We start from the raw sequence: 26,697 nt of genomic DNA, 5'->3' as shown, positions 1-26,697 counted from the left end.
AAAGGCACGCAGCGACTGGCAGCTCCCAATTAGCCGGCCCGGTGATGTCAGTGCTGCTTTCCTGGGTGGCTGCGCCCACTCCGATCGGCCTTGGCAGGGGTCCCCGGACATTCCCTTCTCTCTGGGGTGGGAAGGGTGGCAAGGGGGGGGGGCGGGTCTGCCATACAGGACAAAGGCAAGCTCCCTTCAGACCATAATTCCTAACCTAGGGCCTGAGCCACGTGGCGGACGGGCCCTGGAAAGAGCCGTGAAAAACCATCCCAGACTCTACTGAAAAAGACTTTAATGTACCTCGTCTCCGAGCCCTTCCCCCGAGCGGGAGAGGCTGGGGCATGCTGAGCTGGTCCCAGAGGCTGTTCCCATGGCCACCCACCCTTGAGTTTCAATAAATACAGTATAAAGGGGTCTGGTCACCCATCCAGCTGGGGAGACCAAGACCTGGAGTGCTAGAAAGGGCACGTTACGTTATTTGTGAACTCACCTACATGCACGGCTAAGCACACACACCTAAGATCATAGGCACGCACACACACACACACACCCTCTCAGACATCCTCACGTGACACAGAGACGTACATACCATCTACACATTTTCTTCAGACACACAGGATTGAGTGCACACGCACATCCCTCAGGGACACACGAGGTAATGTGCGCACACACGCGTGCCATCCTCGCATTGTCTGGCTTGGAGCCTGGGTGTCTCCTCCCCACCCAGAGGAGTCGGAACGGCTTGGGTCTTCCCGGTGTTGGCCAGCTTGTGCCCTGGTCTAGGGGCTGGGCGCGGTGGCGTTCTTCAGACAGTGGGTTGCGTTGGTGATGGCCCAGGAAGGGAAGGTGTCCAGGCTGAATATGGGGTAGCTCCAGGTGTTGATGGCCAGCATGATGACCAGCACGCCCATGATGTTGAGCAGGAATCCCGCCCGGACCTGGGTGGCAGAAAATCGGGGTGAGAGAGCAGCTGCTGGGCGGGGCCAGCACGCACCCCTTCGGTGCCCACGGGCGCCCAGACGCTGTCACTAGCAAACCTCCCTCTCGGGAAGTCCTTCCTTGCGTCTGACCTGCAGCACCAGGCAGCGCCCTTGCCTCTGGCTTTACGCCCATGGCTCAGGGGAAACGGAAGCTCCTCACGAGCTTCCCTGATCCTGGGCCTCGTCCGCTCGGAGTCCATCTCCCTGCGAGAGGCTGCTCGGCACCTTGGAACCTTCCCTACATCCCTCACCCCTTTCTCTTCCTCTCACACGACTTGGGCCTGGCAGGGCCTAAAGATGCTCGAACTGGGGGTCATATCCCAACCTCCCTGTGTCCCCCACCCCAGACAAGGTCCATTCTCAGCTGAGAGTCTCCGGGCCTGCTAGCTACTTGGTAGTCCACTGAGATGGGAAGACGGAGCAGAAAGGGGTGCCGAGACGTTCGGGGCCCCCTGCCACTCACCATGTCAGACACTTTGATTCCTCCAAAAGAGAAGACGATGGCATTGGGCGGGGTGGCCACCGGCAGCATGAAGGCCAGGGAGGCGGCCAGAGTGCAAGGCAGCATGACGTAGAGAGGGTGGAGGCAGATGACCTTAGCCTGGAGGGGGAGACAGCGGGCTGAGTTGATGGCAGTCCCTATCCCGGGGGGAAAGGTGTGGCTCCCCATACACCTGCTCCCCATCTTTGAGGGATAACCCCCACCCCCACCCCCAACACATACTCTGGGCGTGAACCCACCACTTCTGCCAGAAGGTACTGGGTGACCTGGAAAGGGCCCCTTGACCTCTCTGGAGGGAATGACTGTGTGGCCCTGCCCTGTGGGGTGTGGTGAGGGGAGGGGCCCATAAAACAGATCTCAAAGGGGCCCCGAGTATCTTCAAAGGCTGTGGGAAGGGGCTGGGGACGCTCCGGGGAGCAATTTTACCCCGTCACCTCAGGAATGACCAGAGCAGGGGCTGGGCTGGGGAGCTGGGGGAGGCCACCAGTGAGCCCCATCAAGATACTCAAGGGGTGACGTCACCAGGGATGGGATGAGTCAGGGGCCGGGGGCCTTTGGGGCCCAAGGTAGCTGGAGAGCCCCGGGAAGCGTGGAAGCTCAGAGGTCCCCTCCCGGAAATGAGAGGAGCTGCAGGCAGGTCACTGAGACCCACAGGCGGGCCCTGAGTGTGGGGGGGCGGGGGACAGGTGGGATGCCTGGAGGAGGCGTGTCTGCCGGGCCGACTCACCATGGAGGCCAGGATGGGCAGGAAGAGTGTGGTGGTGGCCACGTTGCTGGTGCACTCGGTGAAGGTGGCCACCAGGAGGCAGAGGATAAAGGCAATGGCGGGAGGCGACACGCTCTGCAGTGGGGTCAGCTTGTCCCCCAGCCACTCAGACAGGCCTGATTCCTGTGGGCAGAAGAGGGTGGTGTGAGAGAGGCTGGGCTGCCTGGGGTCCCCGAGTCCCCTGCTGAGGTTCTGGGAGGGTCACCTTCCTGTTCATACCTCTCTAGATTCTTCAAAATCAAGAGCAACGTAGGAGGGAAGAACCAGCTAGAACCAAGGGGCCCCCTCTCCTGCTCTTGAAGAACAGTTGGGTGTGGGGAGAAGGGTCAGATGAGAAGCTAAGAAAGGGGGCCCGAGGGCCTTCTTGGGAAACCTGGGGCTTGTGGGAGTAAAGACTTCTCCCGACCTCTCTCGGCTCACACAGCTGCTCGAGGCGGGAGAGTGGGGATGGGGAAGAGGCTGACAGGCGGGTGGGGACTGTCCACAGGGTCAGAAGAGCTCCGAGGTCTTGTCCCGCCCACTGTGATGCTAGGTTGTGAGCCAACACTGCCTACCGAGCACCCAGCACCCAGCACCGAGCTTGGCACAGCTGATAAACGCTTGACGGATGAACTAACCTTGGACTTAGGCGTCTGCAGCACCAATCCCTGACCCAGGGAACCTGCCTCCTGTCTGTGCAGCGAATGAGCTTATTGGGAACACCGAGGCCCAGGTGTGCAGGTTCAGGGGTTTCTCTCTTGGATGGAGGCTCTGAGAATGATGCCCTTGTCTCCAGAGCCTGGTTGGGTGTGATTACAGCGCCCCCTGGTGGTTATAGCAGGCTAACCCTGTCAACCCAAAGCCAACAACTCCCAGATGCTAAAGACATTATATTCTCCGTCTAGAAGGGGTGAGGAGGTGGAGTGTGTGTGTGTGTGTGTGTGTGTGTGTGTGTGTGTGTGTGTGTGTAGGGGTGGGGAGAGTGGTCTCGGAGAACAGTCCCTGCCCACGATTGAAATCTGCCTCCCCTTTGGCTTTGAGAACCCAAGTGGGGAACGGTCCCTTTGGCTTGTTTCTTCCGCCTCTCTCAGATGACACTCTAACCTCTCTCCAGCAGCTGCGAGGCTTGGCCACCAGGGGGCGCCTAAGCAGGGATCAAGTCTCCCCTCTGAGGGACTGAAGCACGGCCCCTCTCCCTGCCACAGGGTCTCCCTCAAACAGGCTGGGGAAAGGGCAGGGGTTTCTCACCTCACTGCCCTTGGCCAGGGCAAAGCCACCACCTAGCAGGAAAACGATATTCCAGGGCATTTTCTCATTCACTGTCTTCCAGTTGAGGAGGGCAGGAGGGGCCTTTAGCTTCCCCGGCTTTCCTACTCCCCAGGCAGAAGAGGATGGGTCAGCGGGAGTCAACAGGCCTTCCCTCTCTTCCACGTGGGGCCTCCTCCATGGGTTCCTCTCAGAGCTTAATGCGGGCGGGAGGGGGATCCCAACTTTGTCCCCGAGTCCCCGTGTCCTTGATAAGTCACACCAAACTCTCAGGGTTTTGTCCAATCCTGCCAAATAGGGTCTAGGAGGCACAGTTTATGCCGGAAGGCAGGGGCTGCCCGGAGGCCCTTCCCTGGCCCGGTCCAGGTGCTTACCTGGCTTCTCAGTCAGCCCTGGGATGCTGGAGGGCACGATGAACATTATGACGCTGATGAAGATGGCCACTGTCCCATCAGACACCACGCTACAGGGGGGGGGGGGGGCGGGGGCAGGGAGGGCAGGCTTAGTGGCTCGGGCTGCTCAGGGATGTAGGTGGAGGAGGTGATGGAGAGGCGCCCCTCCCACCGAAGGGCCAACAACCCCTTCTGACAAGTGTCCTCTCCCCCACCCTCCAGGGTTCCCTTCTGCTCTGCTCCCTTCCCTCCTCCTTTAGCTAGGTGAGCCCCTGAAGTACTCCCCTCCCCCCAGAATGCTCACCTTACCCCCTTGGCATCGGGAAAAGCCAGGTTGCCCCAGCCGAGGAAGAAGCCTGGCTCCCGGGTGAACCAGAGCACGACCAGGAGGACAAAGAGAAAAGTGACAGCCATTTCCGCGAAGGTCATGGGGCCCAGCCGCCTGTGCTCCGTTTGGATGACTTGGAAGGCTGCCTGCTGTTGACCTCGTGCCTCTTCGCCCATGCCAAAGTTCTTCCGGAAGCTGCAGGGAGAGGGGCGGGGCAGCTCATGAGGGCCTTGCATGGGGTAGGGGTTGGGGGGGAACAAGGACCTCTGAGTGCCTGTGATGGGAAGGCTGAGGCCATCCCAGAGGCCTTCTTTGTTACACGAAGGCCCCGAGTCCACCGGTTTCTGGAAGAAGAGCAGAAGCCTTGGGGAGGGGGTCATGAGGAAGAGACGAGGTTGGAGTTGGGGGGCCCCCATGCTTAGCCTGGCTCCATTTGCCCCACTGACCCCCTGTCCCTCCAAGGCTTCTCTTGAGCCACGCCCTCCCTTGCCCAGAGTGAAGAGGTCCTAGAGGCATGGACCCTATGTCTCCTTCTGGCTCTGACTCACTGCTCTCCTCCTCCAACAGCTTTTCAGGAAGTCCTCCCCTCCCTCTCCGACCAGGTTCTGGGCATCCTCTGCCAGCCTGAGCCTCACTCTGATTGTCCCCAGAGGCACAATTTCTGTAGGCCGCTTCCCTACCTCATGTTCACTCTTCACTTCTCACTTGGGCAAATCCCAGCTTCATCAAGGGCAAGGAGCATGTTTCACACATAGTTGAATTCCCCCATGGTGCCTGGCACTTTGACTATCATTTTGCCTGTACCAGCCCCCAACCTCAATCCATTCTCCTCACCCATGCCCACGAGATTTTTCCAAAGTACAGCAACAAGGCTTTGGGCAGGAAGAGCAAATAACTCATGCCATAGTACCACTCATATCACCACTCTTATGCTGTACTCAGAGCAGACATGACTAATCAATCACAGACTCTTCCTACCAAGCCCTAGCAAGGTCTCACAGTGTTTTCAACTCAGAACACTGATGACTACAAGTAACGGAGGGTTGTTAGTAAGAATAAAACCTATTCACTACTCAGCGTCAAGGACAAGGTCCTAACTCTTTATATGGCACACAAAATCATCCAAAATCCTACCCCCACTTATTCTCTAACTTCATCTCCTGGTATTCCTATTTGTTCTTTTTAAAAAATATATTATTTGTTATTAATTTCAGAAAGGAAGGGAGAGAGATAGAAACATCAATGATGAGAGAGAATCACTGATTGGCTGCCTTCTGCACGTCCCCTACTTTGGGGGGGGAGGGGCGAGCGGGAATCGAGCCGGCAACCCGGGCATAGGCCCTTGGCCGAAATAGAACCTGGGACCCTTTAGTCCGCAGGCTAACACTCTATCCACTGAGCCAAACCGGCTAGGGCTTCCGATTTGTTCTTTAGGGTTCACACACACTGAGCTAGAGTTCTCCCAAATGTGGCAAGTTCTTTTTTGCCTCTGTGCATTGGTACAAGGTGCCTGGGCTGCCTTTACTCCATTCTCTACCTGGATGACTTCTAGTTTTACAAGATTCAGTTCTGACACCGTCTCCTCCAGGAGCCTCTGGAATCTCCATTCACCTGGGCTGTGCTCCCACAGCACCTGGCTTCCCTATGTCATGGCCCCACCACACCATCACCCACCAGAGGGTGAGCTCCAAGGACAGGGACTGCCTCCGTGTTTAGTATTCTCAGTGCCTAGCACAGGGCCGGGAATCCAATTGGGGTAGGACAAATTTCCAGCGTGTTCTCACTCAGCACTTACCAAAGGACTGTGGAGGGTTGTTGTGGAAAGGGACTTGGCCTGGGCATGAGACCTGGTTTTCAATCCCAGCACTGACAAATCTAATTGTGTACCTTTTTCCTCAAGCCTCAGTTTACTCATTTGCGAAATGATAATAATACTCTTGGGCCAAAACTGGTTTGGCTCAGTGGATAGAGTGTTGGTCTGCGGACTGGAAGGTCCCAGGTTCGATTGCGGTCAAGAGCATGTACCATGGTTGCGGGCATCCCCGGTAGTGGGTGTGCAGGAGGCAGCTGATCGATGTTTCTCTCTCATCGATGTTTCTAACCCTCTATCCTTTTCCTTTCCTCTCTGTAAAAAAATCATTAAAATATATATTTTTAAAAATAATACTCTTGGGCCAGTTCATTACCTCACATGGGGGTGGGGAGTTGCCAAGTGCACGGAGGGGCCTTGGGAGGGAGAGACCTTCTCACTGGGATGGTGATTTGGTCATCTCCACAATGGCTATCTGGGTACCCAGGGGATAAGGACAGGGCCTTGGGCGTCTCTCACCCATTCTACCACTTACTTGAACCCCAGGAAGAGGAACTGAAGCCACACCCAGGCAAACAGCAGCAAGATGATCATGGCGGGGAAGGCAAAACCGAACCAGGAGGCAAAATTCACCACATTGCCGTTGTCGGGGAAGATCCTGAAGAGGGGATGGATGCAGTTGCTGAGTGACAGTGCCTGGCGACCACCAGGTCTCCTCCTCCCGCCCCCCTCCCAGGGAGAGTGCAGACGCCCCATCTGTCAGGCACTCACGAGTTGATCTGGCCCTGCAGCACCAGGTTGGGTGTGGTGCCAGTCAGTGTGGCGATGCCCCCGATACTGGCCGAGTAGCACACGCACAGGCTCATGCCCTGGGAAAAGCGGATCTGTTCCTCGGTCTTCTGTGCCTTTGGCTCCAAAGGACCAGGTGGGACAGGGTGGACTTGCCCATTATCTGGGAACAAGGGAGAGCTCAGGTTGGAGAGTGGGTGCAGGTCAGCTCCGGGGATCTGGCTGGAGCGCTGTGGTCCCTGGGGTGCTGGCAGGATGCCTTGTCAGTGAACAGCCCCTATTCCTCTAGGAGCTGAGGCTGCCTCTAGGCCTGCGAGGGCTCAGCATTCTCTGGAGTCTCAGGTTAGGATGACCTCAGACACCATCGGGCCCAACCTCTTCCCCCCCCCCCCCCTCTCTCTCTCTCTCTCTCTCTCTCTCAGCTGAGGCATAGAAAAGGGCACATGATTATCCAAACCACACAGGAAGAATGGACCCTGAACCCCTCCCGGCCCACCCAGACTCCAGCTCTCTGGTGGCCAGGGTGACCTGACATCTTGATTTTCCCAGGACCGCGGGGGTTCCCATGGGACTCTGTTTGAAAACCAGGAAAATCCCAGGAAAACCAGGACAAGTTGGTGACCCCGCTTCTTGCCTCCCTCTTTCCCTAAAAGACCCAAGACGACCAGCCCTGGGAAGGGGTGTCCCTCAGACCCTCCCCGCGAGTGGAAGGGTTGGAGCAAGGTCCAGCCTCATCTTCCTCACCAACGGTGGTCCCTTCCTTCGGGGGGCTTTTCTCCTGAAGTTCGAAGGTGGGGTTGTCCTTGCCCTCCTCGACGTCCTTGCCCGCGGGCGCCTTGTGCAGCTGCTCCAGGACGGCTTGCGCGATGGGCACCATCATGGCCGTGGTGGCCGTGTTGCTGATCCACATGGACAGGAAGGCGGTGACCATCATGAAGCCCAGCATCAGCCTAGGGACGGACAGACAGACAGACATACTCGTGTTCCGGGGCCCCGGCAGGGATTGGATGCCCAGAAGGCCACTGGCCTTGGGTTCTCCTGCCCTGGCTTGTGGGAACTCACAGAGCAGGCCGCACCCCGATGACGAGGAGCACTCCGAGCGCGATGCGCTTGTGCAGATTCCAATGCTCGACGGCAATGGCCACCAGCAGCCCCCCGATGAACAGGATGTTGGTGTCGTTGAAGTACTCGACGCAGACCTGGGAGGCAGGGACAGCTGAGAGGCGGGAAGACCCTGGGGCCTCCTATGGCGCCCCCGGGCTTCCAGGGCACGGCCCCTGACATCCCCACAAGCCGAAGTTGGTTCCTGGGCTCTTGGAACCAAATGGAAATGGTCTTTGGATTCGGCATTGTTTAATATTAACCAGGTTCCTCTCCTCCTGCCAAACTCATTCTTTCTCCCCGCAGGAGTGATTGGGAGGGAGATCATCCAGCCCGAGTCCGCTCGCGTTTGCAGCCGCGGGCCGGGAGGTGATGATTTAGCGTTGTTTCCAGAAACCAGAGCAGTGGTTCGTGGAACTTGCTAGAAATGAAATGCTAGGCCCTGCCCCAGATAGACTGAGTCAGAGACTCTGGCGTGGGCCCTGTGTTTCCACTAGCCCTCCAGTTGAAGGACATTCACGTTTAAGGGCCTCTGAACTAGAGGAGTCAAGCTCTTCCGCTGAACTAGAGGAGTCAAGCTCTTCAGTTGGACTTCAAGGCCCCTCTCCCTCGGTCACCAGGCCTTTCCACCTCCCTGGCTTAAACCTAATCCCCCCTCCCTCCCTTTTGAATTAACTCTTGACACCAGCCCTGCACTTGGCACTTCTAGAATGTCTAGCCCACTTGCCTTCTAGCTGACTCCTCCCTCAATACTCTGACCTGCAGAGCAGAGATGGGGCGCCTCTGGGCTCTGCCTATGGTGAGGCCTCCTGGGTCAGGAGCATCCTAGAGTAGACCCCTTCCTCCCCGGGAACCCTTCTTCCTGTGGATGGGGGAGGCTTACCTCGGAGGCATCCATTATGCCCATCATGGGGAACAGGAAGAGGGGGAAGAGGGCGGTGACAGCCAGGGGCAGGGCCTCGAAACACCAGAAGAGCGCCATGATGATGATGGTGTAGGCACAGTAGGTTTGCTGTGGGTGGGAGGAGAATGGCAGAGTTTTTGAAGGGGGCAGGCCTGGACCCCAAAGTTGTCACCTCCTGCCCCCGCAGAAGACAGGCTATTTGTAAGGGCGTAGAGAGAGCCCGTGAAACCCACAGCCACTGATTTTTGAACCTAACGTCCCATTTCAAAATGGAAATAAAAACCAAAACAAGGCACTCATCACTTTGACCTTGGGGAGGGCCTGGTGAGGCCCCACCCAGCCCAGGGGACCGTGGAGGGCCCAGGTGAGGAGCCCTGGATGAGATGGGGGCTGCCAGACTGGGGCCCGGAGAGTGTGGATTCTGCCTGGAACCCGGGCTCTGACAAAGAACGGATTTATTTGTATGATGATTTAATTAGCATTTGTTCTCTCTGTTAGGAGGAAAGCTTTGTGAGGACAGAGTCACTTTTGTGGCATCCAGATCCTTCGAGCTCAAGACCCAGCAGGCTTCAGAGCAAATCTATTCTTGTTTTTGTTAATCCTCACCCAATGATATTTTTTAGGGAGAGTGGAAGAGAGAAAGACAGAGAAACATCAATGTGAGAGAAACACATCGATTGGTTGCCTACTGCATGAGCCCTGACCTGGGCCCCGGGCCAGGGAGGAGCCTGCAGTTGAGGTAGGTGCATTTGACTGAAATCGAACCCAGGATCCTTTGGTCTGCAGGGCGACACGCTATCCACTGAGCCAAACTGGCTAGAGCGAGCAAATCTATTCTTAATAAACGAATCATTGGAGAGTTTGAGGAATGGCTGTCTCCTTCCTAGCCATCCTGGCATGATCACTGCACTGCACAACTCTAGGAGGCGCCATTCACATTCTGTAGAACATGTGAGAGCCCCACCCCACCCCTGCTTTGTGCTGAGTCCTGGGCGTGTGAGTCTTTGGGTACCAGAGGCTCTCCTTCACGTGACGAGGCTCCAAGTCTAGAGAGGTCTGGCCTCAGGCCTGGAGCAGGAATGGAAGTCATTCAACCCCCAATGTCAGAGCCGTCCCCGTCCCCCCTCCCCACACACACTCATTGGCAGAGCCTCTTTGCAGGGCTGGAAGGGAAGGCGGGGGAATCATTAGCCAGAAGGAAGTCTGCGGGAGCCGGGTGCAGAGAACGGTGCCCACATCCCAGCCTCCTCAGGGGCACCTGCCAATTCTTTGCCAAAGGAAAGGGCTGTATGCTGGGGCTAGGGGCCTCTCCTCTCTTGCCTGTCTCAATTGTCCTCCCTTCTTGTTTTCTCCACCTGCTACAGGCTGCGCTCACCCCTTTGTACCTCATGCCCTCAGTACACTGAAGCTTGGGTTTGGGTGGGCCCTGGGGAGGAGCGGGGGAGAAGAAGCTGCTATTTATGGAGCATTTTTTAGGAACTGGTTGTTTGTTTGTTTGTTTTTTAAATATATTTTATTGATTTTTTACAGAGAGGAAGGGAGAGGGACAGAGAGTCAGAATCATCGATGAGAGAGAAACATCGAGCAGCTGCCTCCCGCACACCTCCCACTGGGAATGTGTCCGAAAATAAGGCACATGCCTTTGACCAGAATCGAACCCGGGGACCTTTCAGTCCGCAGGCCGACGCTCTATCCACTGAGCCAAACGTGTTAGGGTAGGAGCTGGTTGTGTTTGTGTTGTTGCATAAACTCAAACAGCCTTTAGGGTGGGTGTGGTGGCCCCCGTTAGAGACGGGCTTTAGAGGGTAAGTGGCTTGCTCAGGGCCGCAGAACACGGGAGTGGCAGAGGCGGAGGCGGCATGGGACCTGGGCCAGGTGTCTGGACTGCAGAACTCCAAGAGTTCTCCCATCTCCCGCGTAACGGGCTCCCGGAACGGGACCGCGCTCGGCCCTGCTGGAGAGCCACGTCTGTGCGATGGCAGGCTGGCTTTCTTTCCGGTAAACCTCCACCACCTCTCCTTACCCCAGACAAGGACTCCTGGACTCCAGGGGTGGGGCCACCTTGACCCTTGACCAGAGACCCACTCCTCCCCCAGCAGGAGGCTGATTCTGCTGAAGCTGCAGTTTCCTCAACCATTTTTTCACCTGCAAAGATTGTCCCGGCCAGCTACTCATCCCCCGCTTGGGCCAAGGGCAGGCCAGCCCCTCTGGTCCCTGGGGACCCCAAAGAGGGGGGCCGGGGGGGAGGGACCATCACTGCTGAGTCAGAAGAAAGCTCCGCTAATCATGACAGCAGAAGAACGCTGAGGACCACCTTGTGCCAAGCACTGTGCTGTGCTTCAAATGTTTTGTTGCTGTTAAACCTTTGATTTTTTTCTAAAGGGAGAGAAATTAACTAATATTTTGGAGAGGGAGAGTCAGAGACATCGATGAGGGAGACACATCAATTGGCTGCCTCCCGCACATATTTGACCAGGGTTGGGGATATGTCTGCCACCAAGGTACATGCCTCTGACCAGAATCGAACCCACCAGAGACCCTTCAGTCCACAAGCCGAAGCTCTATGCACTAAACCAAACCAGCTAGGGCGCTTCGGATGTTTCTAATCGCATTGAGTTGCTCTGTGAGGCAATGACTATTGTTCCCATTTCACAGATAACAAACAAACGCACAACTACATTAAGTAAATGTCTCGAAGTCACACAAGTACGTGGAGAAGCCAGGCCATCTGGCTCTTGAGCCCCAGCTTTTACCTTCTACCCTGCACTGGATCCCTTGCATTTGAAGGGTGTGTCCAGCTTCAGGCTCACTGTGGCCACTTGGGTGCATTTGCTCTTTGCACGGTGGGGCCTGCTATTTCCTGTCGCCTGGCTCTGGGCAGGTCCCTTCACTTCCACACTCCATTTCCACACTCCAAAGGGAGCTGCTAATAGTCAAACCAGCCCCTGTGAGCTCCAGGGTGTTCAATCTACGGCCCCTTTACCCCATTACAATGTCTCTGTGTCCCTCTCCATGCCTGTCTATCCGTCTCTGGACCAAAACCCAAAACTGGGCTCACAGTTCCATCCCGGAGCCTTCCTTGGCCAGGGGGCTGTGGCTCCAGGTCCCCCTCCCACCTTCCTGGGGAGTCTGTCCAGCTGTAGCCTCAGGACTTGCTGACCTGCTCTTCCTGGTTCATGGGGATCTTCACTGGGGCGTGGAATTCCAAAAATTCGTAAAGTCCGATCGGAAAACGATTTCACTTTTCTGCTAACATCTAACTAAGGTTATGAATGTAGCAACACAACCGTACAACTGCTGTGAATGGCGCCGCCGATGATTTTGTCCCAGAGGTTTGACTGGCAGTTAGCTCCCACATACCCACACCAATCAGTTGCCACGGCTATCTCAAAGTAGCGTTGACATCCATCTCTACTTTGAAATTATGGTAGTTCTGACGCCAACGCTAGATCTGATTCCATGCATGCATGAAGAGGCACCTACATTTCTGAATTGCAATGAGTTATTTTCCTATCGTGATAACTGGGTTTCAAACGCATCGCTTTCCTTTGTAACCTGCGCGTTTTATTTTGTGCGTTTCAGAGCAATCTCCTGAGAGGGGCCCACAGCTGTCACCCGACAACCAAAGGCAGTCATGGCTCAGAAATGGGTTGGAATTCCCGAGGAGAGAAAGAATTACCTCCTACTAACCCCGGTGGCTACCCTGAATCTCCTTGGGAGTTTTCTAAACTTCCAGGCCCACCCCCGTGTGAGAGGGAGCAGGGGCCTCTGTAAGTCCCAGGAATGCAGAGGGGAGGCAGGACAGAGCGGGAGCAGAGGTTACAGTGACCTACAGAGCCAAGGCGGTGCTTTACACACATTTTCTCGTTTATTGGTTGGGCCTTGGAGCACTGGGGTGTGAGGTCAGGGAGCTGTTTGTGTTCCGAGTCAGGCGCCAGCCCCTTGGGTCCCCACTGAGGAGAGCGCCCTGGGGATCCTTTTCCCTGGGTCCCGTGTGTGTCCTATGTCAAGGTCAATATCCACACCGTTAGAAGTGAGAACTTGGGAATCAAACCTGTTCATCAGAATCTCCTTCAATAAACACCACCCCCCTCCAGGTCTCCAATCCTGCTGGACCTGTGCCTCAGTGCTCCCTTTTACTTCTCTCCAGCTTTGGGCCGCCAGCCTGGTCCAAGCCTCAGTATCCCTCACCAGGACCCCAGCAGTAGCCTCCTTGTTCACCTCCTCATTTCCCCCGAGCCCTTGAAATCTCTTCCTGCTTCGGTCAGAGTGATCTTCAGGCGCACATCTGTTCAATCCACTGTCAACCTCCCAGCCAACACGCACCCACTCACCTCAGTGCAGCTCGTATCCCTTCAGGGTTTCCTGCTGCTCTGAGGAGAAGTTCAGGGCTAGCCTGTACCTCTCCTCCTTGTTCTTTTTTGCTGCAGCCACACTGGCCCTCTTCCAGTTCCTCAAATGCTTCGTTGTCCCTGTAGCCACAGGACCTTGGGGCGTACTTTCCTCTCTTCCCGCCCACTTCGCCCAGCGGATGTCTACTCCGTTTTGAAATCTGAAATATTTCTTTTGAGGGAAGCCTCTATGGCTTCCAGGCGGGGGTAGGGTCAACATAGTTTTACACCCTAAGCCCCTGTACCTCCTCTGCATAGCACTCATCACCATCTGTAAGGCAACATTGAGTTTCATGAATTTCTTGATTACCATCAGTCTTTGTCCTCAGACCATCCTCCCCAGGGAGCAGGGTCCAGGCCTGTATCTGCTACCCCAGGAGGGTGCCTGCCATCCACTTGGAAATGAAACTCTGAATGAATGAGTGTTGGACACTAGAGGTACAGACATGGTCAGGCCCGGCCCTGGCCCTCGGGGAGTCTGAGTGTGAGTTGGCCCATAGGGCCATGGCATGGGGGCGGCCCTGCAAAGCCAACAGGGGACAGAAGAAATAAACCCTCCCGCCCAACATGCACACCCTAACCTCAACGCAGCTCATATCCCTTCAGAGTTTCCCACTGAACATTTAGTTTCACGAATTTCTTGATTACTATCAAGAAATGTCCGCTCAGAGGGCTGGCGGCTTGCTTCTTTTGTAAAGGGAAACACAGGTCAGAGTTCAGAGCACCTGCTTTACTGCTGTGTGTCCTTGGGCAGGTTACTCAACTCCTCTCGGCCTTTCTCTTTTTCTTTTTTGATACAAGCAGCACTGAGCATTCCCAGCTGTACACACATATATCTCTTTTATGAGGTTTCCTTATCAACAAATCAGAGACACGCCCACTTTGCTGGGTTATTATAAGGGATGAGGGATGTGACGCTGTGGCGATAAGCTGAAAAGGACTGTGGATGGCAGTGCGCAGGTGGCAGGGTTGGCATCGGGACAGACAAGTGTTCTTGGGCTTCTGGGAAACCAGGGTGAGTGCAGAGGTACACATGAAGATGAGGGTGCCGGGGAATCCAGGGCAGACTCTGGACCCTAGGTGTGGGCAAGGTGTGGGCTATGCGGGCATTACGGCCTTTACCCGTTAGGGTGCAGAGCGGCCTGCGGCTGTTAGGCAGCAGCAAATATGCCCGCAGTCTCAGAGGTGTCAACGCTCATTTCTCCTGGTGATTGAAGGTTAACCCGGGGGTGGGGATGGGCTAGCACAGAGCGGGCCACTCCCACTGCCCCTCGGCCCCTGGCAAGTAGGGGTGTTGCTGGCAGCAAGCACTGCTGGGCTAGGGAGTGAGGCGAAGCATTGGGTGGCAGCCTGCCAAGCATCATTGCAAAGGAGAGACCAGAGAGTGGGATGTAGGAGAAGGGCCATTTCCCGGAGCCTCCCTCCTCCTCGCGGAGGAAGGCCTCCAGAGAGGAGACACCGAGGGGCACTGAGGGATAAATAGGATAAATAGGGATAAATAGTGAGTGGGGAAACGGTGTTGGGGTGAGAAGTAAGCACAGAGGGAACAGAATGAGGCATAAAAGATCAAGATGAATTCTCGGAAGGGCATAATGCTTGGGAAGATCCTTGCCTGCCCTGGGAGGGATCAAGGACTTTATCAAGAAGATGGGGGTGGAAAAGGGAGGCTCTTGAAGGTTTTAAGCAGAGAGAGTAATGTGGTTGGGTTAGTGTTTCTATTAAAAGATTAAACTGATGCTATCATATGTGACTTAAAAAATATGTGTACAAATATATACACACACTTCTTAGAATAATGTTTTTAAACTCTTAGAATAATGTTTTTAAATTTAAATATATTTTTTATTGATTTCAGAGAGTAAGGAAGAGGGAAAGATATATAGAAACATCAACGATGAGAGAGAATCACTGATCGGTTTCCTCCTGCACACCCCCTACTGGGGATTGGGCCCGCATCCCAGGCATGTGTCCCTGACCAGAACTGAACCCAGGACCCTTCAGTCCATAGGCCGACACTCTATCCACTGAGCCAGACCGGGTAGGGCTAGAATAATGTTTTTAAATGCATTAAATAAAATGCATAGTGCCCTGGCCAGTGTGGCTCCGTTGGTTTGAGTTTTGTCCCATGCACCAAAAAGTTGTAGGTTCGATCCTGGTTGGGGCACCTACAGGAGACAACCAATCAATGCGTCTCTCTCTCCCTTTCTATCTCTAAAAATCAAATTTAAAAAAATAAATAAAATACATAGGCTTTTAAATAAACTAACTATATTGAAATACAGTGATTAAAATATGAAAAAAATGAATAAGATAGTGATATATATGTGACTTCTTCTTAGCTAATAAGACCATCACTGGCTAACAGCTACTGTAATTGCAAAGTTATGATGAACGTAAACAATATTTCAAACAACAGCTCTAATGGGATGTAAAAATATTTGTGATCTCTACTTTACTGGTGGCAAAGTCAAAACTGTCATTCTACTATTGTGATTTGTTGTCTACATTCATAACAGAAGGAAACGCTATATTTTCTTTAGAGGTATTGACAATAAAATGTAATTTTTGCCATCCAAGTCCACAGATATTCTGAGTTATCCCCACAGATCCCCATGGGTGTGGAGTCCCCGCTCTGGAGCACAGACACCATGCTGGTGGCAGGGACTGCCCGCAGAAAGGGCACTGGGGCAGAAGGTGGGAGGGGGCCACCCCACTTCCCTTTTTTATATGCTGTGCATGTAGTGCCTAAATCAATCAACCATGGAAAGATGAAAATAAGGAGCTCACACCTGCTATAGCATGGCAGATGGATCAGAAGACTCAGGCTGGGAGGCGTGGAGGCCACAGGAGGTAGTGTTGGGGGTCCCAGGGGTAGATGACAGGGGCTCAGAGCAGTGAGGCAATGGAGGTGGAGAAAGAGGATGGACTCTAGAGATGTTAGGAGTTGGAAGACAAATGTTTGGGAGGTGGCTGATGAGTTGGGAGGAGGAATACACGCAGGGGCCTGACATGGGTGTCCGAATGGCAGTGGCCACAAGGAGAGAAGCCAGGCTGAAGAGACTTGGGGGAGGAAGTAGAGTGGGCTAGAGGTGTGGGATACCCTTTCTAGGAATAATAGGCCCATGCCAAGTGCCTAAAACCTTTGAAAGACTGATATACAAAGGGAACAACGGCCAGTTCACATATAAAAATGCAACCTCTGCAGGAACCAGCCCAGGCAGCCCAACCACAGCCTCTATAGCAGTTGGCCCCAGTCAGGACTAGCTCAGTGACCACCAGCTTCCTCCATTAAAAATTTTTTTTTATTGATTTTTTTATTTTTATTTTTATTTTTACAGAGAAGAAGGGAGAGGGATAGTCAGAAACATCAATGGGAGAGAAACATCTATCATATGCCTCCTGCACACACACACACACACACACACACACACACACACACCTAGCTGGAGATGTGCCCACAACCAAGGTACATGTCCTTCACTGAAATCGAACCTGGGACACTCTATTCACTGAGCCAAACCAGCTAGGACCAGCTTCCCTCATTTTTGCCCTCCAGTCTCTACCCCCACTTCCAAGTCAGAACCAACCAGTGAAAGCCAAATATGCTCCCCTAACCAATGACATAGGATGGATGCCCTGCTTCTAGATAGCACCCCTCCCGGCTCCCCCCCCTGCCAACACCTCTAATCAGGGGATGCCCGAGGCCTTCCCCTTTTCCATCCTGAAGTGTCCCCAGCCCCTGCCTGCCTTTGAGACTCTGCCCAAAGCGAGTGATGGTGGCTGCCTCCCTTCCTATTCTCTGCCTGATCTCATTTGGGTTGTCTCGTTTATTACCCCTGCACCTTCACGGTTACGAATCTATGGCATCACCTTCTGCTCTAGGAGGCTGAAGGGAAACAATGGGGTTCTGAGAGTCAGAGAAAACAGAGGTGGGGAGAGTCCTGACCTCACGGTCTGAGCTGGCGCCAGGCCTGCCTGCGTCCACCAAAGAGCCACACAGCAGGCGGAGTGATGGTGAGCGAGGCATTCCCACACTCACTCCTCCGTGCGCGTGAGCCTCACACAGCCCTGCGCCTCACTGCTGGCTCCCATCCAGGAAGCTGTACAGTTGAAGATTCTTCCTGACCTCCACTTAGCAGGTGCCAAAAAGCGGGGACCCCATTTGGTAGTTCTGGGGACAAAGTTCAAGTTGGGGAACTTTTTCTCTCTGTTCCAGGGATTCCCCTGGCCCTGGAAGCTGGCTTCTTCTTCTAATTCTACTCCCACGCACCCCAGAAGCCAGAAGGTTCGTCTACGCACAGTCCCAGTGCTGCCCGGGGACACACTGAGGGGCCACACCTCACCGTTCCGGTGGGAGTGACCAGGGAGGCCTCGCCTTCCGTTTCATAGGAATCACTGAGGACCACAGTGGCTCCTTTAAACAAAAGAAGTCATCTATTGCCGAAACCGGTTTGGCTCAATGGATAGAGCTTCGGCCTGCGGACTGAAAGGTCCCAGGTTCGATTTCGGTCAAGGGCATGTACCTTCGTTGCGGGCATATCCCCAGTAGGGGGTGTGCAAGAGGCAGCTGGTTGATGATTCTCTCTCGTCGATGTTTCTAACTCTCTATCTCTCTCTCTTCCTCTCTGTGAAAAATCAATAAAATATATATTTTTTTTTTAAAGAGAAGAAGAAGAAGAAGAAGAAGAAGAAGAAGAAGAAGAAGAAGAAGAAGAAGAAGAAGAAGAAGGAGTCATCTTTGGAAAAGAAGCCAGGCATCTCCACAGGGCCCGAGACTCATTGTATTTTCCAGGGGCTAGACTTTCAGACAAGAGGCCAAGGGCACAGGGAGTCATCCAAGGGCCAGGTACTCGATGCCTTCAGGTTACCGCCTTTCATCCTGACACTAGCCCCTCCGGGGTGAGCGGCTTGGACACGGTCACAAGGCTGTGCATGCCGCAGAGTGGAGTTTGACCCACAGCTGCCCGGCTCCCAAACCCCCGTCTTGTTCCCTGGACTCTGCCTTCTCAGCCGAGAGCCAGGACGTTTCTAAAGATAGCGGCGGGGCTCAGAAGTGAGGTCCAAATTCCTCGCAGTCTTCCTGCCACAGTGATCACCCGAGTCCTGAGTCTGTCTCTGGGGTTCAGGAACAGCTTGCTTGCAGGAGGGCAGTGGTCGGCAAACTCGTTAGTCAACAGAGCCAAATACCAACAGTACAGCGATTGAAATTTCTTTTTTTTTTTCCTTAAATATATTTTATTTATTTATTTATTTATTTTAATATATATTTTATTGATTTTTTTTTACAGAGAGGAAGAGAGAGGGACAGAGAGCTAGAAACATCGATGAGAGAGAGACATCGACCAGCTGCCTCCTGCACACCCCCCACCAGGGATGTGCCCGCAACCAATGTACTTGCCCTTGACTGGAATCGAACCTGGGACGTTTCAGTCCACAGACCGACGCTTTACCACTGAGCCAAACTAGTTTCGGCACACAGAGAAGAATTGAGAGGGATAGAGTTAGAAACGTCGATGAGATACATCAACCAGCTGCCTCTTGCACACTCTCCACCGGGGATGTGCCCACAACCAAGGTATGTGTCCTTGACCGGAATGGAACCCGGACCACAGTGGCTCCTTTAAACAAAAGAAGTCCGCAGGCCGACGCTCTATCCACTGAGCCAAACAGGTTTTGGCGAAATTTCTTATGAGAGCCAATTTTTTTTAAGCTTAAACTTTTTCTAATGCCACTTCTTCAAAATAGACTCGCCCAGGCCGTGGTATTCTGTGTAAGAACCTCACTCAAGGGGCCCAAGAGCCGCATGTGGCTCACCAGTCGCAGTTTGCCGACCACGGCAGTAGGGCATTGTAGTCGCACGGGTTTCTGAGTGTGTGTGGGCGGGCACACATACTGGTCTTAGGAGTACAAGTGATTCAGATTAAGGAATTCCACCTATTGTTCTCACCGTAAACATAATATAGATTTTAGCTGAGCTCTGTCCTGGCAGACAATGGGCCCCTGGGAGACTGTGTTCAGGTCCCCTTGGGTCCTGGGCGGCATTCGTATTTTTTATTTGAACTTACCAGCTGATTGATCCCTGAGCAAATATTTACACCTCGTGGGTAAAGCCCTCGCTGCCTCCTCCAGCCGTGGAAGGCTGCCCTGGGCTGACCTCTTCCCACCTCTCTAACCGGAACTCAAGCCCCTGAGGCCCCCGTGCCACAGTGGCCCTGTTTATCCCTCCACCTCCCAAGCTCAGCCCTGGCCTCAGGCCTTGGCACGTTTTTTGCCCAGAGCAGTGCTTGGTTGGCTGTTTCCTTGCCATTCTGGTCCTAGTGCAAATATCACCACCCAGAAGGCCTTCCTTGACCATTCCATCTATAGCAGTCCCTCCTGAGGCCACAGTCACCGCCTGCTGCATGGTTTTCACAGCATAGACAGTATATGCTTTTTAAAAATATATATATTTTATTGATTTTTTACATAGAGGAAGAGAGAGGGATAGAGAATTAGAAACATCGATGAGAGAGAATCATCGATTGGCTACCTCTTGCACACCACCAAGGTACATGCCCTTGACCGGAATCGAACGTGAGACCTTTCAGTCCGCAGGCTGACGCTCTACCCACTCTTTCCACTCCCGCCCCCTACCACCAAACCTAAACAGTGCCCATCACAGAGTATGTGTTCCTTAGGAAGTAAATGAATGGATGAATGAATGGATGGATGGATGGATGAATGGATGTAGGATTTCTGGCAGACTGATGGTGCTTCTTCCCTCTGCTTGTAGGTTCGGGAGAAGGCCGCAGGCCCCACGTTCCCCCATCTGCTGGGACCACCAGATGGTGAGCATTTCAAGGATTCTGTAGCGATTCCTCTAGCACACCTACTAGTTCCAGCCCCTGCACCTGTGTTCCTGCAGTCCCTCCACTGGCCTCCCCTCCACAGATGCCCCTGCCTGTTGGAATCTCACTCCGCCTCCAAGGCCCAACTCCAATGCCACCTGCCTCGATCCTCCCTTGCTCAGCTGGAAGGACTTTCTCTCTCCTCTGAGCTCCTGCAGCCTTCTGCTCCACCTCTGTGTAAACACATGCTCCTCGACACTGAGAGCAACCCGAGGGCGGGAGCTGTCTGTATTCCTTTCTGGAAAACTGCAGTGCAGATCAGGAGCTCAACAGACACCCAGACTGGTCAACAGAGGACAGTTTGGCGGACAGCTGGATGGATGTGAGGGCAGGTGGCTCCAAGCATGACTCACAGCAGGGCCATCCCCAAGATGAGGTTCCAGTCCACATTGTGCCTTTCTCTAGCTGGGACTTTAGGCAAATCACTTTGCTACTCTGGGCCTAAATTTGCACGTCGGTAAAATGGAACCAGTAGTAGTAACTTCATTGTCACTCGGAGGTTATTTTGAGAAATAGATGGATTAGTGCTTTGAAGTGCTTGGCACGGTGACTAGCATACAAAGAGAACCCTCCATAGATACCAGCTGTTACTATATGGACACAAGACTGAGCCCAGTCCGGCACGCCTTCTTCCCAGGTCAGCGGCCAGGGGCATGGAGGTAAGCTCGGGGCTCACCACAGGGAGCAGGGATGCAGTAGGAATTCAGGAGAGGGCTCTCTTTGTCCTCATTCATTCATTCATTCATTCACTTGACAGTTATTTGTTGAGCATGTACTATGTGCCAGGCACTGGGGATTCTGTATGGAAAAAGACAAAGTCCCTGTCCTCATGAAGCCTGCATTCTAGTATAGGAGGCCAGAGATAAACAAATAAAAGATAAATAGAAGATGAACAAATGCATCATTTCAGGCAGTGAAAGTCCTATCAATAAAATCCCAGCATTTTTTTTTTTTTGCCAAAACCGGTTTGGCTCAGTGTATAGAGCGTCGGCCTGCGAACTGAAAGGTCCCAGTTTCCATTCTGGTCAAGGGCATGTACCTTGGTTGCTGGCACATCCCCAGTAGGGGATGTGCAGGAGGCAGCTGATCGATAATTCTCTCTCACAGATGTTTCTAACTCTCTATCCCTTTTTCTTCCTCTCTGTAAATAATCAATAAAATATATATTTCAAAAATCTTTTTTAAAAAAATCACAGCATGTTTGTAATAAAGAGTGAGTGGGTGTGGTCAGAGAAGGCTTTTCTGAGGAGGTGGATTTGAGCTCAAACCTAAGGAATGAGAAGGAGGCATTTGGGAGAAGAATATTCCAGGCAGGGAGGTGAGCAGAGAGAACGCTGGTGGGGCTGGTGCAGTGTGGACAGGAGGTAGGACAGCGGGCCTGGGGACCAAGAGGTCTGCAGGGGTGGAGCCCAGGGACTCGGGACTGCCGTAGGGGGTTTGGATTTAAATTGGACGGAAAGCCTGTAAGGGGTGTTAAACAGGGTAGCAATGGTCTTACGTTTTGAAAAGACCCGGCAGTGGAATGAAGAATGGTCTGGGGAGGGGTGAGAACAGGTGAGGAGCGATGGTGACCCAAACGGCAGAGAAGGCAGTGGGAAGTGACCGCATTCAAAGTATTTTTGAGTCAGCAGGACCGGCTGGTGCGTGTGGAAATGACAGAAAGAGAGGAATCAGGAATGGCTCCCAGGTAGACGTTTGAGTCTCCATGGCTGAGTGAGGCTGCAGGAGGAGCCGGCTGGGAAAGTGGGCGTGAGGGTTTTGTTTTGGACGTGTGAAGGGTGTGCTGTGGAAGAGAGAGGATTCGGGTGGAAGTGTGTGGTGTGGATCGGATAACACAGGATTCCAGGTTAGGGCTGGGGTGACAGATTGGGGAATCGTCAGCATAGAGTCGCTTTTTAAAGCCGGAGACAGCAAAGGACCACCTAGGGAGAGGGTATGCGAATAGCGAGGAGGAGCCAGGAAAGTGGCTGGGTGAGGAGGAGAACCAGGAGAGGGTGTCACCAAAGCCAAAAGAGGAGAGCATTGCAAAGAGGGGTGACCAGCGGTGACAAATGCTATTGGGGGTTGAGGAGGGCGAGTATGGACAGGGCTTTGGAGACGTGGAAACTGGTGGAGACCTGACAAGAGCTCTCGGGGTGGGGAGCCTCGGAGGCGGGTGCTGTCTGAGGAGAGGCGTGTGCAGGGCAGACAGTCTCTGAGGCCTTCTCCGTGGGAGAGGGAAGACAGAGGAGGCATATGTAGAGGGGATGTAGGACCCAAGGAGGGTTTGCTTGTTTTTTCTTTTTTTTCTTCTTTTCAAGATATATATATTTTAGTTGATTTCAGAGAGGAAGAGAGAGCATAGAAACATCAATGATGGATTGGCTACTTCCTGTAGACACCACACTAGGGATCAAGCCCATAACCCGGGCATGTGCCCTGACTGGGAATCGAACCATGGCCTCCTGATTCATAGGTCGACGCTCAACCACTGAGCCACACTGGCAGGAGGTCTGCTTTTTTTTTAAGATGCGAGATATTACAGCACGTGTGTATGCTAATGGGAGAGATCAGGCAGAGAAGGGGAACTTGAGGTAGGAGAGAGATAGGGTAATTACATGAGCAAAGTCCTAGAGGGGCTGGCTCCACAGATAGGACGGGGACAGTTTGAGTCGGGACAGGGAGGCTGCCGGGCTGGGCGCAGCACCGGGAAGACAGAGGCTCCTGGCTTGTTGCACTCCTACCAGGAAGCCTGGCTTTTCTACTGACCCAGGCTTTCCTGTGTGACCTTGGGTGAGTGACCAAACCTTTCTGGGCTGTGCTTTCCTGGGGGTAAAGTGAGAATCCCAGGCCCTGTCCGTCCTCTCTCCCGGGGTTCACACACTTGGCCCAGCCTGTCTGAAAGCCCATCTGATGGGTTCCCAGTACAGAGATGCCACTGACTTTGGCCTGAGACCAGGATCATCTCGAAGGTCAGCCAAGCCTTGTCACTTAGCAAGTGTCAAGGCCCAGGGGTTGTGCCCTCTTAACCCCAGTCTCCCGCCCCTTTGGAACAGCGTGAATCAAAAGCCTGCCTCGCCAGCTGCAGTGGTTTCAGTGGTTGAGCGTCGACCTATGAACCAGGAGGTCACAGTTCGAATCGTGATCAGGGCACGTGCCTGGGTTGCGGGCTTGGTCCTTGGTATGGGGTTCGCAGGAGGCAGCCAATCAATGATTCTCTCTCATCATTGATGTTTCTATCTCTCCCTCTCCCTTCCTCTCTGAAACCAATAAAAATATATATTTTTAAAAAGCCTGCCTCAGTTTCCTATCTGTGACAAAAGGAAGCCAGTGGCTCCGTGGGCAGTCCTGGGGCTGTTGTCCCAGCCTCCGGGAGGCAGTGGGGAGAGAGAAGATAACACAGGCTTTGGAACTAGTTCACACCCCAGCTCTGCCACCTTTTTAAAAAAATATATTTTATTGATTTTTTTTTTACAGAGAGGAAGGGAGAGGGATAGAGAGCTAGAAACATCGATCAGCTGCCTCCTGCACACTCCCTACCGGGGATGTGCCCCCAACCAACGTACATGCCCTTGACGGGAATCGAACCTGGGACCTTTCAGTCCGCAGCCCAGCACTCTATCCACTGAGCCAAACCAGTTTCGGCTCCTGCCACTTTTTAATTGTGTGGCCTGCTCTGGGGAAAGGTTTACTGTGATGCTTGAGTTCCAGGCCCTTGTCCCCAAGCCCTGTGCTAATTTTAGGTTTACAGTTTTGTGTTCTTTTACATAGAAGAGCCCTCTCCACCCCACCCCTCCGAGTGCATAATATCTGGGGTTCGGGGAGGCAGGGAGCAGTGGCACCTCCCTCACCACCCAGCCTATCTATGATGCCCATTGGCAAGGTCACACCCTCCTCCCCAGCAGACTTAGCCCTTGGGCTCACAGGTGAGCACCTTCTCTTTCTGTTTGTGTTCTTCATGGCACACACTGCCCGAGGCCGGCTTCATCCCACTCCCTTCCCATCCCCTCCAGCAGCCAGCCCTGCTCAGTGGCCACGAAGCTTATCCAGGGCAGCGTGGGCACACTGTAGGCAGAGAGCCCCACCTGCTTCCGCCTGCATCTCTTTCACTGACCTGGCTTCCTGGCTCCCGAGGCAGGAGATGCCAAACGCACCTAAGCAATCCACCTTGGGCCTGAACTCCTGGTGCCCAGCAAAAGCCCCCTTTGACCTTTTAGCCCTCATTCCTCAGGAGGACCAGGAGATGGTGGCCTCATTTCCAGGCTAGGAGAGTCAGTAGGTTAGACTGGTCTTAAGGATCCCCAACCTGGGCCCAAACAGTCCCTCTCCTGCCCCCTGAGAGCTTCTGTGTGCCCAGAGCCCCACGTCCTTACCTTGGCGGGGATGAGGATGGGCAGAGGCAGCAGGATAATGGGCAGGATGTACACAAACAGGTAGAAGCGATAGGCCCACAGGCCCTGCCACCAGGTGGCCATGGTGTGGACCCTGGAGTGCTGCTGGAGCCACTGAAGAACTGACTGAGCAGGTAGCTGGCCGGGGCAGGCTTATATAAAGCCCGGGGAGTGTTAACCATTGACCCACCCTGGCAATCAGAGTGTTTTTGGAGTCCGGGGGTGAGAGTAAGGAGGAGGGACTTGCGGGAGGTATAAAGATCAGGAAGACTTTGCGAGGAAAGGGAGGAGGGTGAGATCAAGGAGTAAAAGCTTCAGGTTCTTTCAAGGAGTGAGGCCCAGAGTTAACCCCTTCTGTGCGTGCCAGCTGGGAGGAGCTGGGGAAGGAAGGGTGCCTGGGAGGCTGCCCAGCTGGCCTCCGGAGGGGAAGTCCCGGAGCCGTCTCCCCAGCCCAACCTTCCCTTCCTCCTTCTAGTCCCCAAAGCCAGGTTGTCCGAGAACTGTTTATCCAGGGCCATGAGTAGGGCAGCATTCCTCTAAAGAGGCCCTGCCCTCTAGGAGTTTCCAGTCTAAGACTGCAGGAAGCCCAGGCCCGCAGCAAGCTGTCCTCTTCCTGCCAGGTGTCTAGGAAACCACGGGCCTGACTGTCTCTTACTCATGTTGTGATGTTGAGCCACTGACTTAACTTCTCAGCACAGCCACTTCCTTGTTCTGCGGTAATATCTTCCTATTCTGAGGTTCAGATTAGGCAAGATATGGTGTGTTGAGCCTTGATATGTGGTAGGTATACAATAAAGGTTAAGGCTGCCGAGACCGGTTTGGCTCAGGGGATAGAGCATCGGCCTGCGGACTGAAAGGTCCCAGGTTTGATTCCGGTCAAGGGCATGTACCTTGGTTGCAGGCACATCCCCAGTAGGGGGTGTGTGTGCAGGAGACAGCTGATCGGTGACTCTCTCTCATCAATGTTTCTAACTCTCTATCCCTCTCTCTTCCTCTCTGTAAAAAATCAATTATAATATATTTTTTTTAAATTCCCCCCAAAATAAAGGTTAAGACTGTGTTGATTTTTTTAAGGATTTTCCCTAAATTGCCATGGAAGACCAGCAAAGATTGTCTCCTATTTTGGAAAAGATCTCGCCATTTATTCATCATCCATCCATCCATCCATCCACCAAACAAGTAGTTGGTGCTGACTCTGCATGTAGCCCCATTAGTGCTAAAATGCTGCTGGTAAGAGTTAACATTTGTTCACCATTTGGCACGCAGTGGTTAGGGTGCTGTTGCATTTACTCGATTAAACCACACCGTGAGTTAGGGGCTACTATTCCATTTCATGGGTTGGGAAACTGAGGCCCTGGGACACAGAGACAGCCAGAATTCAAACACGGTCGTGAGTCGTTTAACACTGGGGATGCGTTCTGGGAAAGGTGTTATGAAGCGATTTTGCCATTGTGTGAACATCATAGAGCTACTTACACAAACCCGGATGGTCTAGTACAAGCTATGGCCCCCAGGCTACAAACCTGCACAGCATGTTACTGCACTGAATACCAGGGGCAATTGTAATGAATGGTGCTATGGTGTTACACTGGCTATGGCATCACTAGGAAATAGAAATATTTCGACTCCATTATAATCTACTAGAGGCCTGTTGCACAATATTCGTACAAGAATAGGCTTTCCTTCCCCTGGCTTCATTCCCAGCTGCCAGGGAGCTGCCAAGTCCCTGCTCCTGGGCCACCTGGGAGCCTCCAACTCCTCGCTCCCAGCGGGAGCACCGCTCCTGTAGCTCCCTCTGCCCCCTCCCTGTCCCCCTCATAGCAGGAGTCCTGCCCCACCCAGCCTTTCTGTGCCTGCATATGCAAATTAACCCGCCATCTTTGTTGGGTTAATTTGCATACTCAATCCTGATTGGCTGTGGGTGTAGTGGCGGTATGGTCAATTGACATGTTTGTCTATTATTAGGTAAGATATTCTATGGTCCCAGTGTTAGATGTGTGGTCTGTTGTTGATGGAAACATCTTTTTTGCTGTTGTTGTTAATCCTCACCTGAGAATATTTTTCCCATTGATTTTTAGAGAGAGTGGAAGGGAGGGAGAAAGGGAAGAGAAGAGAGAAAGGGGTGGGGGAGAGAGAGAGAAACATCAATCTGAGAGAGACACATTGATTGGTTTACTCCTGCACATGCTGGGACCAGGGCCAGGGATTGAATTTGCAACCCAGGTACATGACTTTGACCAG

At 53.4% G+C, this 26,697-nt stretch overlaps 1 protein-coding gene across 1 annotated transcript; it reads right to left on the bottom strand.

Annotated features, from left to right (window-relative positions):
• Positions 1 to 267: 267 nt before the first annotated feature.
• Positions 268 to 24,540, bottom strand: SLC13A2 (solute carrier family 13 member 2; the record flags this gene model as incomplete). Its single annotated transcript, XM_084863793.1, has 12 exons — positions 268 to 929; positions 1,435 to 1,572; positions 2,201 to 2,362; positions 3,467 to 3,588; positions 3,859 to 3,947; positions 4,181 to 4,399; positions 6,550 to 6,672; positions 6,786 to 6,966; positions 7,548 to 7,753; positions 7,866 to 8,002; positions 8,788 to 8,916; positions 24,439 to 24,540. The coding sequence occupies 12 exons, from the start codon at positions 24,538 to 24,540 to the stop codon at positions 771 to 773; spliced, it is 1,767 nt and encodes a 588-aa protein (XP_084719919.1). The 3' UTR covers positions 268 to 770.
• Between the last annotated feature and the right edge of the window lie 2,157 nt (positions 24,541 to 26,697).

The sequence above is a fragment of the Pipistrellus hanaki genome (assembly GCF_964339955.1).
Source record: "Pipistrellus hanaki genome assembly, chromosome: 16".
NCBI lineage: Eukaryota > Metazoa > Chordata > Mammalia > Chiroptera > Vespertilionidae > Pipistrellus > Pipistrellus hanaki.
Note: the sequence above shows the minus strand (reverse complement) of the source record. Positions and strands in the feature narration are given on the sequence as shown.